General features: G+C 45.7%; 1 protein-coding gene across 2 annotated transcripts in view; it reads right to left on the bottom strand.

The window, feature by feature from the left end:
- Nucleotides 1–14073, bottom strand: part of slc12a5a (solute carrier family 12 member 5a) — a gene marked incomplete at both ends in the record, with an annotated part of 127002 nt that overhangs the window by 39229 nt on the left and 73700 nt on the right. For both annotated transcript variants that reach the window (XM_084463905.1, XM_084463906.1), the window contains 2 exons: nt 1314–1451; nt 2182–2282. In XM_084463905.1, coding sequence (XP_084320031.1) covers nt 1314–1451; nt 2182–2282 — 239 coding nt within the window. The remainder of the gene's footprint in view (nt 1–1313; nt 1452–2181; nt 2283–14073) is intronic.

Below are 14073 nucleotides of genomic sequence, written 5' to 3'. Positions count from 1 at the left end.
TTGGTGCGGCAGTGGTGCAGCATGAAGACTAATTAAAGTATGGAGGGGAAGCGGCCAGCAGCGACCCTCTGTCCGCTACGACAGACGACAGAGGTCAGCCCTCATACAAGGACATGCGTGTGTGTGTGTGTGTGTGTGTGTGTGTGTGTTTGTGTTAAATGTGAGGGTCTGGAATCTCTATGATATACCCCCCCTATGATGCAACACTTTACCCACTGAAATAGAAAAACGTAATTTAAGTCAATGGCTAAGTCATTGACTTAAATTAAATGAATATTGTGTGGATTTGATCTCGTCATTATACAGGCCCAGCTACAGCAGGAGAGTAGACAAGAAGATTGAACTGGTGGTGTGTTATTGCCTTCCACTGGGCTGCCACCGTCAGGGCTGATTGGACAGACTGGTCAAAGGTCATAAGCTGTCACCTGAGTGATATTCCTCCAGGAAATGATGTTCCATCCAATCTATACAGAATAAATCTATCCACACTCCAATCTATATCATCCATCCATCCACCATTCAATTTCTATGATCCATCTCTACATCCATCCCCTATCTCTGTTAATATCCTGCCAGAAAAAAGAAAGAGCCGCCTTTGATAACAAATGAGGCCAAGCATAGGAAGCCCTAATTAAATATTAAGGACGATGTATAATGCAAAGTTTGCCCAGTTTATGACATCAGATACCATGTGCTTTGAACTACGATTGAATTAGGTGAATTCGGCATCATATGTTCAAATCCGTCTTAGTATTGCGGCTGTGTTAGCATGTTGGTTTGCGTCGTGATTGTCTTATTATTTACACTGATATGGAATGGGACTATAATGGATATTAGAGGCTGTGTTGAACCCTTTTATGACGTTATTGTGTAAATAAAATGTTAAGATGTTATTTTGAACCTGCTTGTGCTAGTGTTGTATGAATACAGCTTAGCTTTGTGATTTTCACTTGATCCGCTTTTAACAATGCGTACATTTTTTTTTGGACAGAGCATTAGACCACTTATTCTCTTATCTTGGAATCATCTAGTAATTAGTCATTGTAGAATATTTAGCTTTTTCCATCACATGGAAGAATCCATTCACCATTTTTGATCACTTTATTGTTCTGCTGAAATAGATCACAAGGATTTGATAGGATAGGACGAGACTGCACGTGGTAGAATTCTAGAAAATTTGAGTTCTAATTTAAGTGTCTCTTAATGGAGACACTGTCTGTCTGTCCCCCTACCTTCCAAGATTAGATAGATCTCTTAGATAGATCTCTACCTATCTAATGATCTAACTGTATATGCAGAGATATTTTCAGTACCTTGATGGGCTTCTTGCGTGAAGACTCAGCCTCGTTGTTCTCGGCCTCCTCATGCTCCTTGCTGCCCTGGGTCAGGTTGGAGTAGTTGGCCAGGCTGCTGAGCAGGGAGGACACCATGGGGATGGTGTCCATCTCCTCCTGCAGGGAGAGATAGAGAGAGAGAAAGAGAAAGAGAGAGAGAGAGAGAGAGAGAGCGAGAGAGAGAGAGAGAGAGAGAGAGAGAGAGAGAGAGAGCGAGAGAGAGAGAGAGAATAAAAATAGACAACATCTGTATATCAATTAAAATGTAAAACAGATGATCTTGTTGAATTATTTATCTTTGCTTCAGAACATGAATGTGATGGACAGTGATGGACACACTGAACCACGTCAACATCATGTATGAGTGACGCAACATGTATGCAAAGTAGCAAACATAATGAGCCACCATTCAAACAGACTAATGAACACGGCTCTATAACATTATGCAGCCACAGGGCTTTAACGCAGGCATCATGTGCTGGTTTCATGAGTGCTGGAGTAAAGCATTAAGAAGTAAAGTTTTTGAACAGAAGTTGAGAAGGGGGGAATAATGGCTGTGGTAGTCCTCTCCATGCTGCAGTTTGAGATCTGCTCACATTAACCTGGGCTCCTCGCCTTGCCCTTCGCACAGTAATTACCACCATTAATCTATGTCAAAGTCCCCATTTAATCAGTGTGTGTATGTGTGTGTTTTGTATTTGTGTGTGTGTGTGTGTGTGTTTGTTCTGTTACACATCTACTAGCATATGTTGCAGGAATCTCTACATTTTGTATGCATCCCTGTGTGTTTTGTGAGTGTGTTTGCGTGTGTGTGTGTGTGTGTGTGTTTGTTTGTGTGTGTGTGTACCTCAAACAGGGCCATGTGCTTGCCATCATACTGCTGGCTTTTCTCTGCTGCGACATCGCTGCTGTTGATGAAGGGGCTGCTCTCCTTTGGGTTGTTGTCACCTGCAGACACAAACACACCAAACAAAGATGTCAAACTCAACGCAACGACACTTTCACTGAACGTACCAGACCCAAATATAACACCTCAAAGATGCAAATGTCAAAATCTGTCACCAAAAGGATTACCTTTGCATCAAAAGGAGAAGGCAGGTTACGCAACGATGCATCTTGAGAGTACATGATGTACGCACCAGAACACTATTCACGTACTGGCACACGGTGTATGCACTGCTCCATGCTTTATATAAGTCAAATAAGGGACTGAATTCACATTTTAACCACCCCACCATGGGTATAGCATCGTGCAACTGCTAAGACTCATTAAGAAATAAGAAATGAGCTGCTGATTCGACGGCCGTCTCAGAAATGAATACATCACCGTCTTCCACAGACCTCCAGTATAGCGCCAATCTCGCTTTTCATTTCAGTGATGCCGACTGATTTCTGATCTATAAAACACATAAGTCTGAGCTTAGCCTGTTGCTAGCTTATAGGCACAATGTGCAAAAGTAAGTTCAAACATTAAAGCCTTTCTGGTGCATTCATTAACAGAGAAACACGCATTGACAGAGCTAATGAGAGAGAAATGTTAACGGTGCAACAGTGCTGCATTATTCAGCAGGGTTGACTCCAGTCGTGCCTTGCTCAATGGCACTACAACAAAAAAATTCCAATGGCTCTCTCTCTGCCATTCAAGCGATGGAAACCGTACTGTTCTGCTACAGATACCCCTCTCCCCCCAGATAATGCATCATATGAATTCATTGGGATCTTTGCAAAAGGATGCAGCCTAAGTATGGAGAACATTGTTTGTCATGGTGTGTCCACACAGTCCCCTGATGGTGTCATTATCCCTCTGATCCATGCAACAGGGAGATGGCAGCCTGCTCTCCTTCTGGTCCTCAGGTCTCGCCTTGGACGCAACATGGCGAGACTGGAGAGTTATTTATAGATTGGTCTGCGGCAGCCATGTGCTATCGCTAACTGCTCTGTCCCTTAAGGCGCACACATTTATATATACACATCAACGCAATCACACAGTCAAACACACAGATAGGAGTGTGTGTGGGTGTGAATGTGTGTGTGTGTGTGTGTGTGTGTGTGTGTGTGTGTGTGTGTGTGTGTGTGTGTGTGTGTGTGTGTGTGTGTGTGTGTGTGTGTGTGTGCGTTCGTGCGTGTGTGTGTGATGAACAACTTGTAAGAGTGGTAAAAAAGTGAAAATGGGACAGTGTGACCTTCGCAGGCCTTCAAAGAGACAAGGAGGAGCGGGGATCAGGACAAGGTCTAGATTGTAGAATGACAGGAGAAGGGAGAGTGGTGGGCACACCACCATATACACTGTCAATTATGTTTACTGAGACAGAGTTAATATATAGCTCCAGGAAATACTTTAATTAACTCATCTCTATCACAGCCATTTCCCCCTTATCTAATTTTAGTTGTACTTGTTCATTGTACACATTGTTTTTGGACAATTTTTTAAATTTTTATTTTGGTACAAAAAGCAATTATTGGTAGCACTTTACAATAAGGGTACATCAATTCAGCATTAGTTAATGAACTAACAAGAATTAACTGTTAACAGTTAACTAGCAAATACTAATGGTCTAGAACTCATTTACTAATGGTGTCATGTAAACTAAGGTAATGGTGTTCATGTTAACTAAGGTATTAATGTCTACATTATCTAATAAGGTAATGGTTGACTAATTCTAAGCCTACCCCCTATATAAAAAAATCTTATTACTGCATTAACTGCAGTTATCCAATTATTGAATGATTATTATCATTGAATATTTTATTTTCTAATAAAGCCCTTTGAATCTCAAGACAGAGACGGAGACAAAGACAGAAATGAGAAAAACAGACCCTTATACAGAGGAAGAGGCTTCTATAAAATCCAACAGATTTTAGCTCAGCACCAAAGAGAAGTCCATTCATTTAATTGAAGCATGCCATGCACTTACTCTTTTACTTACATGAGGAGGATCTATAAGATGAGGGAAACTCTCTCAAACACTCTCTCTCTCACACACACACACACACACACACACACACACACACACACACACACACACGTGTGGTATTGTGTGTCCGAAGTGTTAATACCCCTAAGATGATTTGTCTGTGCCATCACGGCTAATCTCAGCGTGGCCCATTTCTCCTGATAGCCTCATAATTAAAGCTGCAGCAGCATCAAAGCCTGGAAGTATAATCCCAGTGGAGCAGGACATCAGCCACACCACAAGGCTCTGACCACAGACCCCCGGCCCCCCAGATCCCCAGGCCCCCAGACCCGCGGCCCCCCAGACCCCCTGGCCCCTGGACCCCCAGACCCCCCAATCCTCTGGCGCTCTGGGATACACTCAACTAGCTGTTCAATAAATACCCCTAGGTTAAAGATGTATATATTATATTGATGTGAGGATATTGATACTGTCCATTTGGATCAGGCTTTGTTTGCATCACAACTTCACAGCCACTGAATGCATGCACTTCAACTATCGTCTAGCTGTTAATGATTCTAGGCATTGGCAGATTTACTTGCAACGAAAAAAACACAAAACAAACGCACAAAAGCTGAAGAAGACGAGACCAGAGGACGAGACCAAAGGGCGACGGCAGGTTCACGGCAGATGATGTCATCCTGCGCTTAGCAGCTGCCAAGTCATTGGAGTGACTTTAGCATCATGTCTCGTTAATAGCTGACTGGTGTCTGGCAGGCAAAAAACACTTAAATATCCTGTCAACGTGCTAGTGGGGGGGGAGGGAACTGTTAGCAGCAACATGCACACACACACACACACACACACACACACACACGCACATGCACACCCCCACACGCACACACGCACACACACACACACACACACACATATGCTAACAAACACACAGAAACAAAATTCATCTGCCTCGATACGAAGAAAACACTGATGTTCAGAAATGCTTGAGTACACACACACACGTACACCGACATGCGCACATACCTGAACGCCTGCGCTGCCCTTCAATGTCACCCCTGATGGGCACAGATATGGGGATGAACTCTGCGGGGGAGGGGGGGGGGGGGGGGGTGAGCGCACCACAGAGAAGCTAATTCCATTTCAGTGGAAGGGGTGAGGGGCATGTTATGGCTGCTGGCCAATTGCAGCTTACAAGTACTCTCTTCATTTGTGCTAGTTTATTGAGGCGTTTTCTGTCTCTGTCTGCTGTCTGTCCCATGCAGGCAGCAAGAGGGCCCAGAGGAACATTAGCTGATGTGGTGCATGCACCTGGGCAGGTTTAGCCCGCAGGTTTTATGTGGTGGATGGCATCTACCTGTTGGTCTTTTCTATGTTTTAAATGCTCCTTTAAACCTGTTCACCTCATGCGCGCTGCCGCAGAAATCTTCCAGATAAGTGTTTGCACTACTTTTGTGTTTATTTAAGTCTCAGGTGACTTTTTCTTGTGTTTCTCTCATAAATTGTTTTATTTGATATTATTGCATTGTTCAAGGGAGCCTGAGACTCAAGTATTTCATTGCTGTTGCTTTAAGTGTTGTGAATATGACAATTAAAACAGCCAAATCCTCTGTTTAAAAATTATGAATCTGCTAATTAAGGCATTAAAATTGACTACCGGTCCTCCAAATATTTTTATGAATATGCCTGTCCTTGGAACAAAAAAGGTTGGGAACCCCTGTTCTAGACGATAAGACCTTCTAGACAGTGGGAGAACATTAGGTAAACAAACGCTTTGGCAGCGGGACTAGGGCAGGAGCCATTAGGAGAGGTGAGAAAGGCTATGAGCTTGACCTTGCTTTATGGATACTTTATTAACGTTGGTGCGGGTGGGGGTGTCCGCCGGCTCCCTCTCTCTCCCTCCCTCTCCCTCTCCTTTCACTCTCTCTGGTATCTCCACTCGGCCTTCCGTCCTCACCCCCACTCCCACCCACCCCGTCCTCCAAGGGGTCGATGTGACTGTTGGCTCAAGTGGAGGTGAGGCCACGCAGGCTCGGTGGTCACAGATTGTGTGAATAGGGACGTGTGCCTGCATGTTTAGAGATGAGTGCAGGTACCTGGTCTGTTTTGTTAATAGACAACCCATTGGGTGGAGTTCAGAGCCATGTCCTCCGAGGCAGAAGGAGATAACCAAAGGCCACACCGCTACAGACCAGTAACATCCAGTATGAATGGCACTCACACCCAGAACCTAAACACATTATTGGCAGTAAGCCTCTTCAAATGCTTTAACAAAGCGAGGTTTACACACAGACTTCTTCTATGCGCCATAAACGTCAGCACTGAGGCCTCCGGGGGGCTGCGGTGTAACAGTGCCTCGCTGCACACAAACAGCAGCACAACACAATGAACTGAGCACCACACAAACACACATACACACTGAACTGTGTACAAGGAGAGACTGCTGTGTGTTGTTGTTGTTGTCGACCTTGGGTTGAATAAATTAAATGGGAACTAAATGGGGAAAAGGGTTAGGTTTCTTTATTTGGTCCCATTTTCCTCTGCCTGGCTACACTCAGAGCTCTACCGTGGTAATCCTCACAGGTTAGGAGTTCACAAGATGGTTCACTCTGTCTCCGGGGGAGAAACCTTGATATGGTCCAGCCATCGAGGATGAGGGTCTGGCCCTCTGACGGTAGCACAGGTACAGGTTAGAGATTAAGGACAGTGAAATTCAAACATTTCCATTTAAATCATGGGATTACCATTGCACTCCATGTGGTACAAGAAAAATAAAAAATGAAAGGAAAAATGTACAGCATGTAGGAAATAATATCTTTACAATGTAGGGAGGTATTATTTATGGGAAATGTCAGTACAATAGGACTAAAGGTTTACGTAGTTCATGATTGATAATAATCTGTTATTCCGCATATAATCTATAATCCTCAAATAATTGATCTGCATCATCTGGATGACAAATGTCATCAATGGCCAAGCTCCAGCTCTCTGCCAAGGAGTGGGGACTATGGTTCATACTAATATAGAAATAATTGCATGTCTGGGGCAGCTAACCACATCAAGTCAGCAACATAAACAATCCAAACCTGTAGGGACATTGATGTTTAAACACTATGAGCGTGGTCGTCTCTTGGTTTGTCCTCTATGGGGATTCAATGAGCAAACTGATTTTCTACGTCTTGTTTCTGTTACTGTTTTGTTTTTAACTAAACTAACTCAACCAGCCTATTATACAACAGTATGTTAGAATGAGCGGTGAGCATAGAAATGGGTAGGGGGGAATCCTAAAGGCAGAGAAATAATTGAAAGTAGAAATGAACAGAATCAGCATGGTTACATGCCGATGGCTGCCCACACATTTTGCCATAAATAGACATCGCCTCCCTCTTCTCACACCAGCACGCCTGAGAAGCGACAGCAGCCTTTATCAAAACTGGATCTTCTCTCCATCTTTTCCCCTCAATTCTCTCTCTGTCTCTTTCAGTCTCTCTCTGTCCTTTGGTTTTGCTCCCCACTCTGCTCCTTTGTGGCATGCTGCCATGATGAATTGTAGCCCTGATGGGTGGTCTTGGCTGAGGACTGGTCCCGCCCCAGAGCTGCTATTGGCAGGACAAAGCTTCTGCCCTTATCAGTATGCTGAGCTGGAGCTGCTGGGACTCAACATGAATTAAAATGCAGTGGCTGTTTTGAAAGGCTGTGCCTTTGACGTGCTCCCTCTCCTCTCCTCCCTCAGCCTCTCAATGACTGTAACAGAACCCAAGCCTTATTCTGATTGGTGGTGGGAGACCAGGGGGTGCCCTGATTGATTGAGACTGGAGGAGGGAGGTAGTGGTGCTGCAGGTCCTACGGTCCAGCAAGTGGGAGAGGCAGAGAGCGTGTGCACAGGTCCTGCATGTTGTCGACTGGGCACTGGTGTGCAACGGCCGTTGGATGTGTGATGATGAATGGGCAGGTTGCCTGAGCCACTCCCTGGCATGTGCTCTACCTCGCCGCCGGCTGGCCACGTCAGCCTTCATCTCTGTTAAATGGGCCCGGCGCAATCCCATTTCCCAGCGGCCTCCTCTCCCCAGACAGTAATAATCAGACAGAGAGAGGGGTGTGTGTGTGTGTGGGTGGGTGTGTGTGTGTGTGTGTGTGGGGTGGGGGGGGGGGGGGGGTTTGGACAGCAGTCTGATGGACTAATAAAAGTAGTCAGTCACTCCGTCTCAGTTGGTTGTTTCTCCCACTGCAGAGTGGAGGAATGTCTCCAGAAGGGAAGGATGCAGTGATGTTAGCAGCAGCAGCATCCCCAAATCACACCACAAAATGGTGGACGGAGAATCAAATGCGCAATGGGAATGTTTGTCTCCCTTTTTATCGCGTGTGTGTGTGTGTCAATTTTTTTAAGTGCTCTGAGGGAATGCATGTCTAAACAAAATGTACATTGCCAAAGCTTTAAAACAACATAACAGCTTGAGCTATTTGTTATTGTTATTAGAGCAAACTACAAAATATATCTGTACCTGATAATAGCCTGAGAAAGAATTTGAACTGGTACTAAATGCATTGCCTGCATGTTGAATACTAGAAATAGTAAAACTCTATTCTATAATGAACCTACAGTCAGTCAGAGACAACTTTACTATGAAAGCATAGTAAAGTTTAGTGTTTGGGTGTACACACATGTCTGCACAGATGGGCCTGTGGACGTTAAAGAGGACCAATGGTCTGCCATTAAACATTGATTCAAAACAACGATTCTGAAATGTTAAGTAAAATAGTTGTGGCATCCGATATTCATCCCTGAACTTGCCCTCCTGAAGACAGGAGGGTATGGGAGAGAGAGGGGAGGACATGCAGCAAAGGACCACGGGCAGGAATCTTACCCGGGTCACTGCGGAGAGGACTGAGCCTTAATGGTATGCGCTCTACCCGGTGAACCACTGGGTAGAGCCCCCCACTCTCTCCTTGTGGATTGGAAGTGAACAGGCTTCTGTTTTTACCTTATGCCAGATATCTTGGAAATGTTTGAATGTCCGTTGCAAAGTACCAACACTAGTGCTCTGGTTTGTTGGAAGTGCTTTGTTGAGGTGAACCATTAGCTATGTCACTATAGGTCCCCTTTAACACAACTGCATAGCAGTACAGGTTACATGTACAGTACAGTACATGCATACTTATCTATGTTGAGCACAGCCTCTTTATGAAGGGAGATTTTTAACTGTGCCCAAACAATCCAAATAACTGTCCAGTGTGTTCCCATCCTGATTATGCAGCCCGGTCCACAGAGCTTTCAGCATGTGTCACTTTTAACATGTGGCCGCTATCTGGTCCACCAGGCAGACATCCAGCCAGTCATGTGGATCTGGATGAGTCCTAGTGAGTGTCCAGTGGGGTGTGAAGCTCTCTGGAGTCCTGGCTATCGCACCACCTCAGGTGCAGTGGCGATTCTAGACCCGTTTTAATGGGGGGGCCGAGATGGGGCCGGCTTTTCTGTTAGAGGGGCACAAATGAAATTGTTGACGGGGGAGGGGGGGTTGGATCGCGGACGAGCGCTATTGCGGCCGCGATTGTTGACGGGGGGGGGGTTGGCTTGTTTGGGAGGGCCACAGGGGGGGCCAGACTCAGAGTTACGGGGGCACTGGCCCCCTCTGGCCCCCCCCTAGAACCGCCACTGCTCAGGTGGTTGTGAGAAGAACCGGGATTGTGTCAAGTACCATGGAGACTGGCTTTGGTTTGGAGTGAGGGGAGAGGGAGCGGCGAGGAAAGAGGGGAGGCAGTGAGAGAGGGAGGAAAGGGAGGAGGGAGGGGAAGGGTAATGGCATTGAGAGATGGAAGAAGGGAGGGAGGAATGGAGGAAGGTGGGTGAGGCGGGCTGGGTGAGGCGGGCTGGGTTAGGAACCTGAAGTTGGTGGCTGCTGGAGTAATTGTCGAACCCCGAGGAGATAGCACTACTGGAGGAATAGAAGGAATAAGACGAACAGGCAGACGACCTGGAGAGGTAATTGGCTCCGCTGAACACTTCTTCCAAACCTGCTATCTTTGGTGTTTCTACGGGATTCGAATAGCCAGGAGATGGAGAACTGTGAGAATGAGGCTGAGGAGGCGGATAGAGAGAGAGAGAGAGAGAGAGAGAGAGAGAGAGAGAGAGAGAGAGAGGGAGAGAGAGAGAATGAGAATTCCTTTAAGATGGACGGAATTTCAAGGAATGTGGATAAAAAAATGTGGCCAAATAAATTACAGACAACAACGAGACTGAGCAGAAATGGAACAACGGTGCATAGAAATTGAGACTGTGATGATTGAAAGAGAGAAACAGAAACAGAGAAAGTGAGACAGAGAGAAAGAGAAAACAACTGCATGAGAGAGAGAGCAAGAGAGAGAGAGTTAAAGTGAAGACTGTCAAAGATGGCAACATATACAGGTTGTCGAGAGGCTATTGGCCTGCCACGTCTGACTTCAGTGTGTGTGTGTGTGTGTGTGGGTGTCTGAGTGTGTGGGAGGCCTGATGGAATGCAGCAGGTGTGAATCGAGCCTCAAATGAGGCACCAGCGTCTCCTCTGTGAGTGACCTCAGACTGTGGCCCTCCGTCTGCCCGACAGCCCAACCTGAAGGCAAAGCAATTTAGCCAACACCCAGGAGGGGGGGGGGGGGGGGGGGGGGCAGAGAGAGAAAGATAGAGAGAAAGAGAGAGAGAGCAAATTCACCTCTCCTTGCCTGCTGCCACTTTTTCAACTCAACGCATCCTCCCTTGCCTTGTCTTTGTGTTTTTTATGATGTCATCCTTCCTTCTTCTGTCTCTTCTCACTCTACACCTCTTCGCTTTTCGTCCCTACTGACTAATCCTATACTGTTGTACACAACCTCTCCCCTCCTATACTCCCAAACACTCTCGTTCACCCTCCACACTACTCTGTCAACAGACATCTCTAGAAAGTCAATAGGCTGCTCCGACTGGGAACGACTGGCTGTGAGATCTTACCGCTAGGACTCGTATGTCAGACTGCATCTGGCTGTGTTCGGTGAAAATAAAAAAATAATGAATACTTTGATTTACTTTTAGTTGCAGTTGGTATTGATTTCCTTCAAAACTAAATGAAACGGGTGAGTCTTCGAGTCTGACAAACCTCCACAAACTATTATAAGAATCTAGGTATTTTAAGAAGGAAGTCAAACACAGCATACAGTTCACATACCAGTCCAGTGTTCCTCCCCCATAAGTGGGACTATGATATCATCTCACAGTAGACAAAAGACAAAATCAAATGCATTCATGCCATTGGTTGTTAACATGTGACTAATCCAGGGAATAGGCTGTGGAAAGGTGGATATGAAATGTGATAAAGACATTTTAACTACATCAGTCTTGTTGTATTAATTCATTTTGACATGCAAGTCAGCATTTAGGAAAAGCAGGAACGCCAGTAAAAATGCATGAATAAGAAAAGCTGTCAGCTGAACCCCCTCTCTGCTACTGGCAGACAGCTGCTCAAACGATACCCTGAGAAATGATGGAATATCGGGGATAGTTGATTTATGCATCTTTAATGTATTATTTCACTGTTGTTGACCAACTTATGTGATGTTATGAATGTCTGATTGTTAACCACTAAGTTGCAGCAAGGCATCATAGTGAGGGATAGGAAATGCAGTTTCCATAGAAACAGTGTGGCGGGAAAACGAGACGCATGAACGATGAGGAGGAGATCTGGAGGAAGTCTGTGAAACTGCCACATCAATCATGAAAACTGTATATTCACACCATGGAGTTATTTATACTACACTGTAATGTCTATGTCATTTAAACCATTTAATATATATACACAAACACATGGTGGCTATGTGAGATTGGACTCTTTACTAACAGTGTAAAGTGGGAGTAAGAAGAAAATAAAAAAAATAAAAGACTGACAAGGTAGAAATGCAGATCCAAAATAGCGCACACACACACACACACACACACACACACACACACACACACACACACACACACACGCACACACACACACACACACACACACACACACACACACACACACACAGTTCTTCAGTCTGGCCAGGTGAGATAAGACGAGTGCAGCCAGGGTTTTATCAGGCCGTAATAAAGGTACATTACGTGGAGGTATGGCCCCAGCTATTCACATTTTGGTGTGTGCGTGTGTGCATGCGTGCGTGCATGTGTTGGAGTTAGATACAGAAAATGGAAGCTGGAAAACCTGCACCATAACAGCTTTGCCGTGGGATCGACTAAAAAGAGAGATGACACAAGGTTGTGAGTTCAATATACAAGTATGCAAGTACAGCACACAAAATCCTGTTTTCCATGTTTTGTTTAAAAAGTAACTTTGCCTCTTCTCTCTCCAGAGACAGAGACAGAGACAGAGACAGAGTTAAGGTTGTAGCTGTTGCAGCCATATCCTGGGGGTCTAAGTAAGACTTTGGCTTTTGTCTCCATTTACATTTGAAAACCTCTATGAATGATGCATCCTTTAGGCTTCTCAGCTTGTGCTTACGTGCATGTCAATTTTTTCCTGTGTGTATATTTGGTATCCACAAGAAGACAGAGGTGTGTGTGTGTGTGTGTGTGTGTGTGCGCGCGCGCGTGCATGCGTGCGTGCGTGCGTGCGTGTGTGTGTGTGTGGAACTGAGCCAGAGACTGTGGTGTGCCATAACAGAGACTGATATCTATGCTGAAGCCTTTTGCCCTTCGCACATCCTGTGATAATCTCTCACACACACACACACACACACACACACACACACACACACACACACCTGTCCTTGTCTACAATCCTTGATCAACTGTCCAGAACAGGACCTCCACTGGTGCTCTCTGAAACATTGTCAAGGTGAGGGGGGGTGTGGCATTAACCCGGGCTGTAAACCTCCTTCAAGACCTCAGCCGATAGAAGAACACACGCGTACAAAGGCCTTTCATCCTCATTTGAAATCCACTTGAAAGTGATCGCCGAGAGCATCAGATGTGGACAAATAGCCAACACACACACTCACACCCAGCGGTGGTGGGTGTGGGCACTTAGATGTCACGTGATGAATACAGCCGAATGGTCTGATGTAAAACAAAGTGTAACGAAAACATGTCATCCCGCAAACCAGGCCTAGGTGAACGTTGTTGCGTTTGACACAAACCGGCTGGGATGTGAACTTTGCATCAGGAATAGATTTGAAGTCAGGCAAGGAAGCTCCTGAGTTCTCTAGTGGGCACTCTTGAGCAGTGAGTGAGTGAGTCACTGATGACTAGCACACTGTAAGACCAGCACCAGCCCACTGCATCTGACAGAGGGTGCCCTGACTACTCTTCAGGACTCTCCCTCTCCTTTCTATCTTTGAGAGTGTGGACACAAGGGTTCCCCCCACACCCCTCCTTACAGAGGATGTGCCGTCTAATCCGCCTGAGATGCGGCGGGGGGGGGGGGGGGGTTTGTTCAGGCTCATAGCTGCTGAGAAGCAGCGCAGTCGTTCCTCCTGCTGACAGCCACAGATCAGCAGGTCTCTCTACCTCTCTCTCCCCTATGGCCCCGAAATGATTATCTAAGTAGAGAAATTAAGATTAAGTGTTGAAGAAAAGAGATCAGGACTAAAAACAGGAGTAGCATGAAGGGGATTTAGAGGGCAACGGAACACTGAAGCAGACTTATCTCCATACAGGGAAGAAGGAAAGATAAGATAGGGATAAAGAACAGGATACTATGAGGGGAATAAATTGGGATTAAGACAGGAAAGGTGGAAGGAGAGAGGAAGGAGAAGGACAGCAACATGCCCGTCAAGTTCAATATAAATCAAAGCTTCCCCCATGCTGTAGGCGGTTGGTTCTACTCCCATGTGTCAGG

Source organism: Micromesistius poutassou, assembly GCF_964030765.1.
Source record: "Micromesistius poutassou genome assembly, chromosome: 2".
Lineage (NCBI taxonomy): Eukaryota > Metazoa > Chordata > Actinopteri > Gadiformes > Gadidae > Micromesistius > Micromesistius poutassou.
Note: the sequence above shows the minus strand (reverse complement) of the source record. Positions and strands in the feature narration are given on the sequence as shown.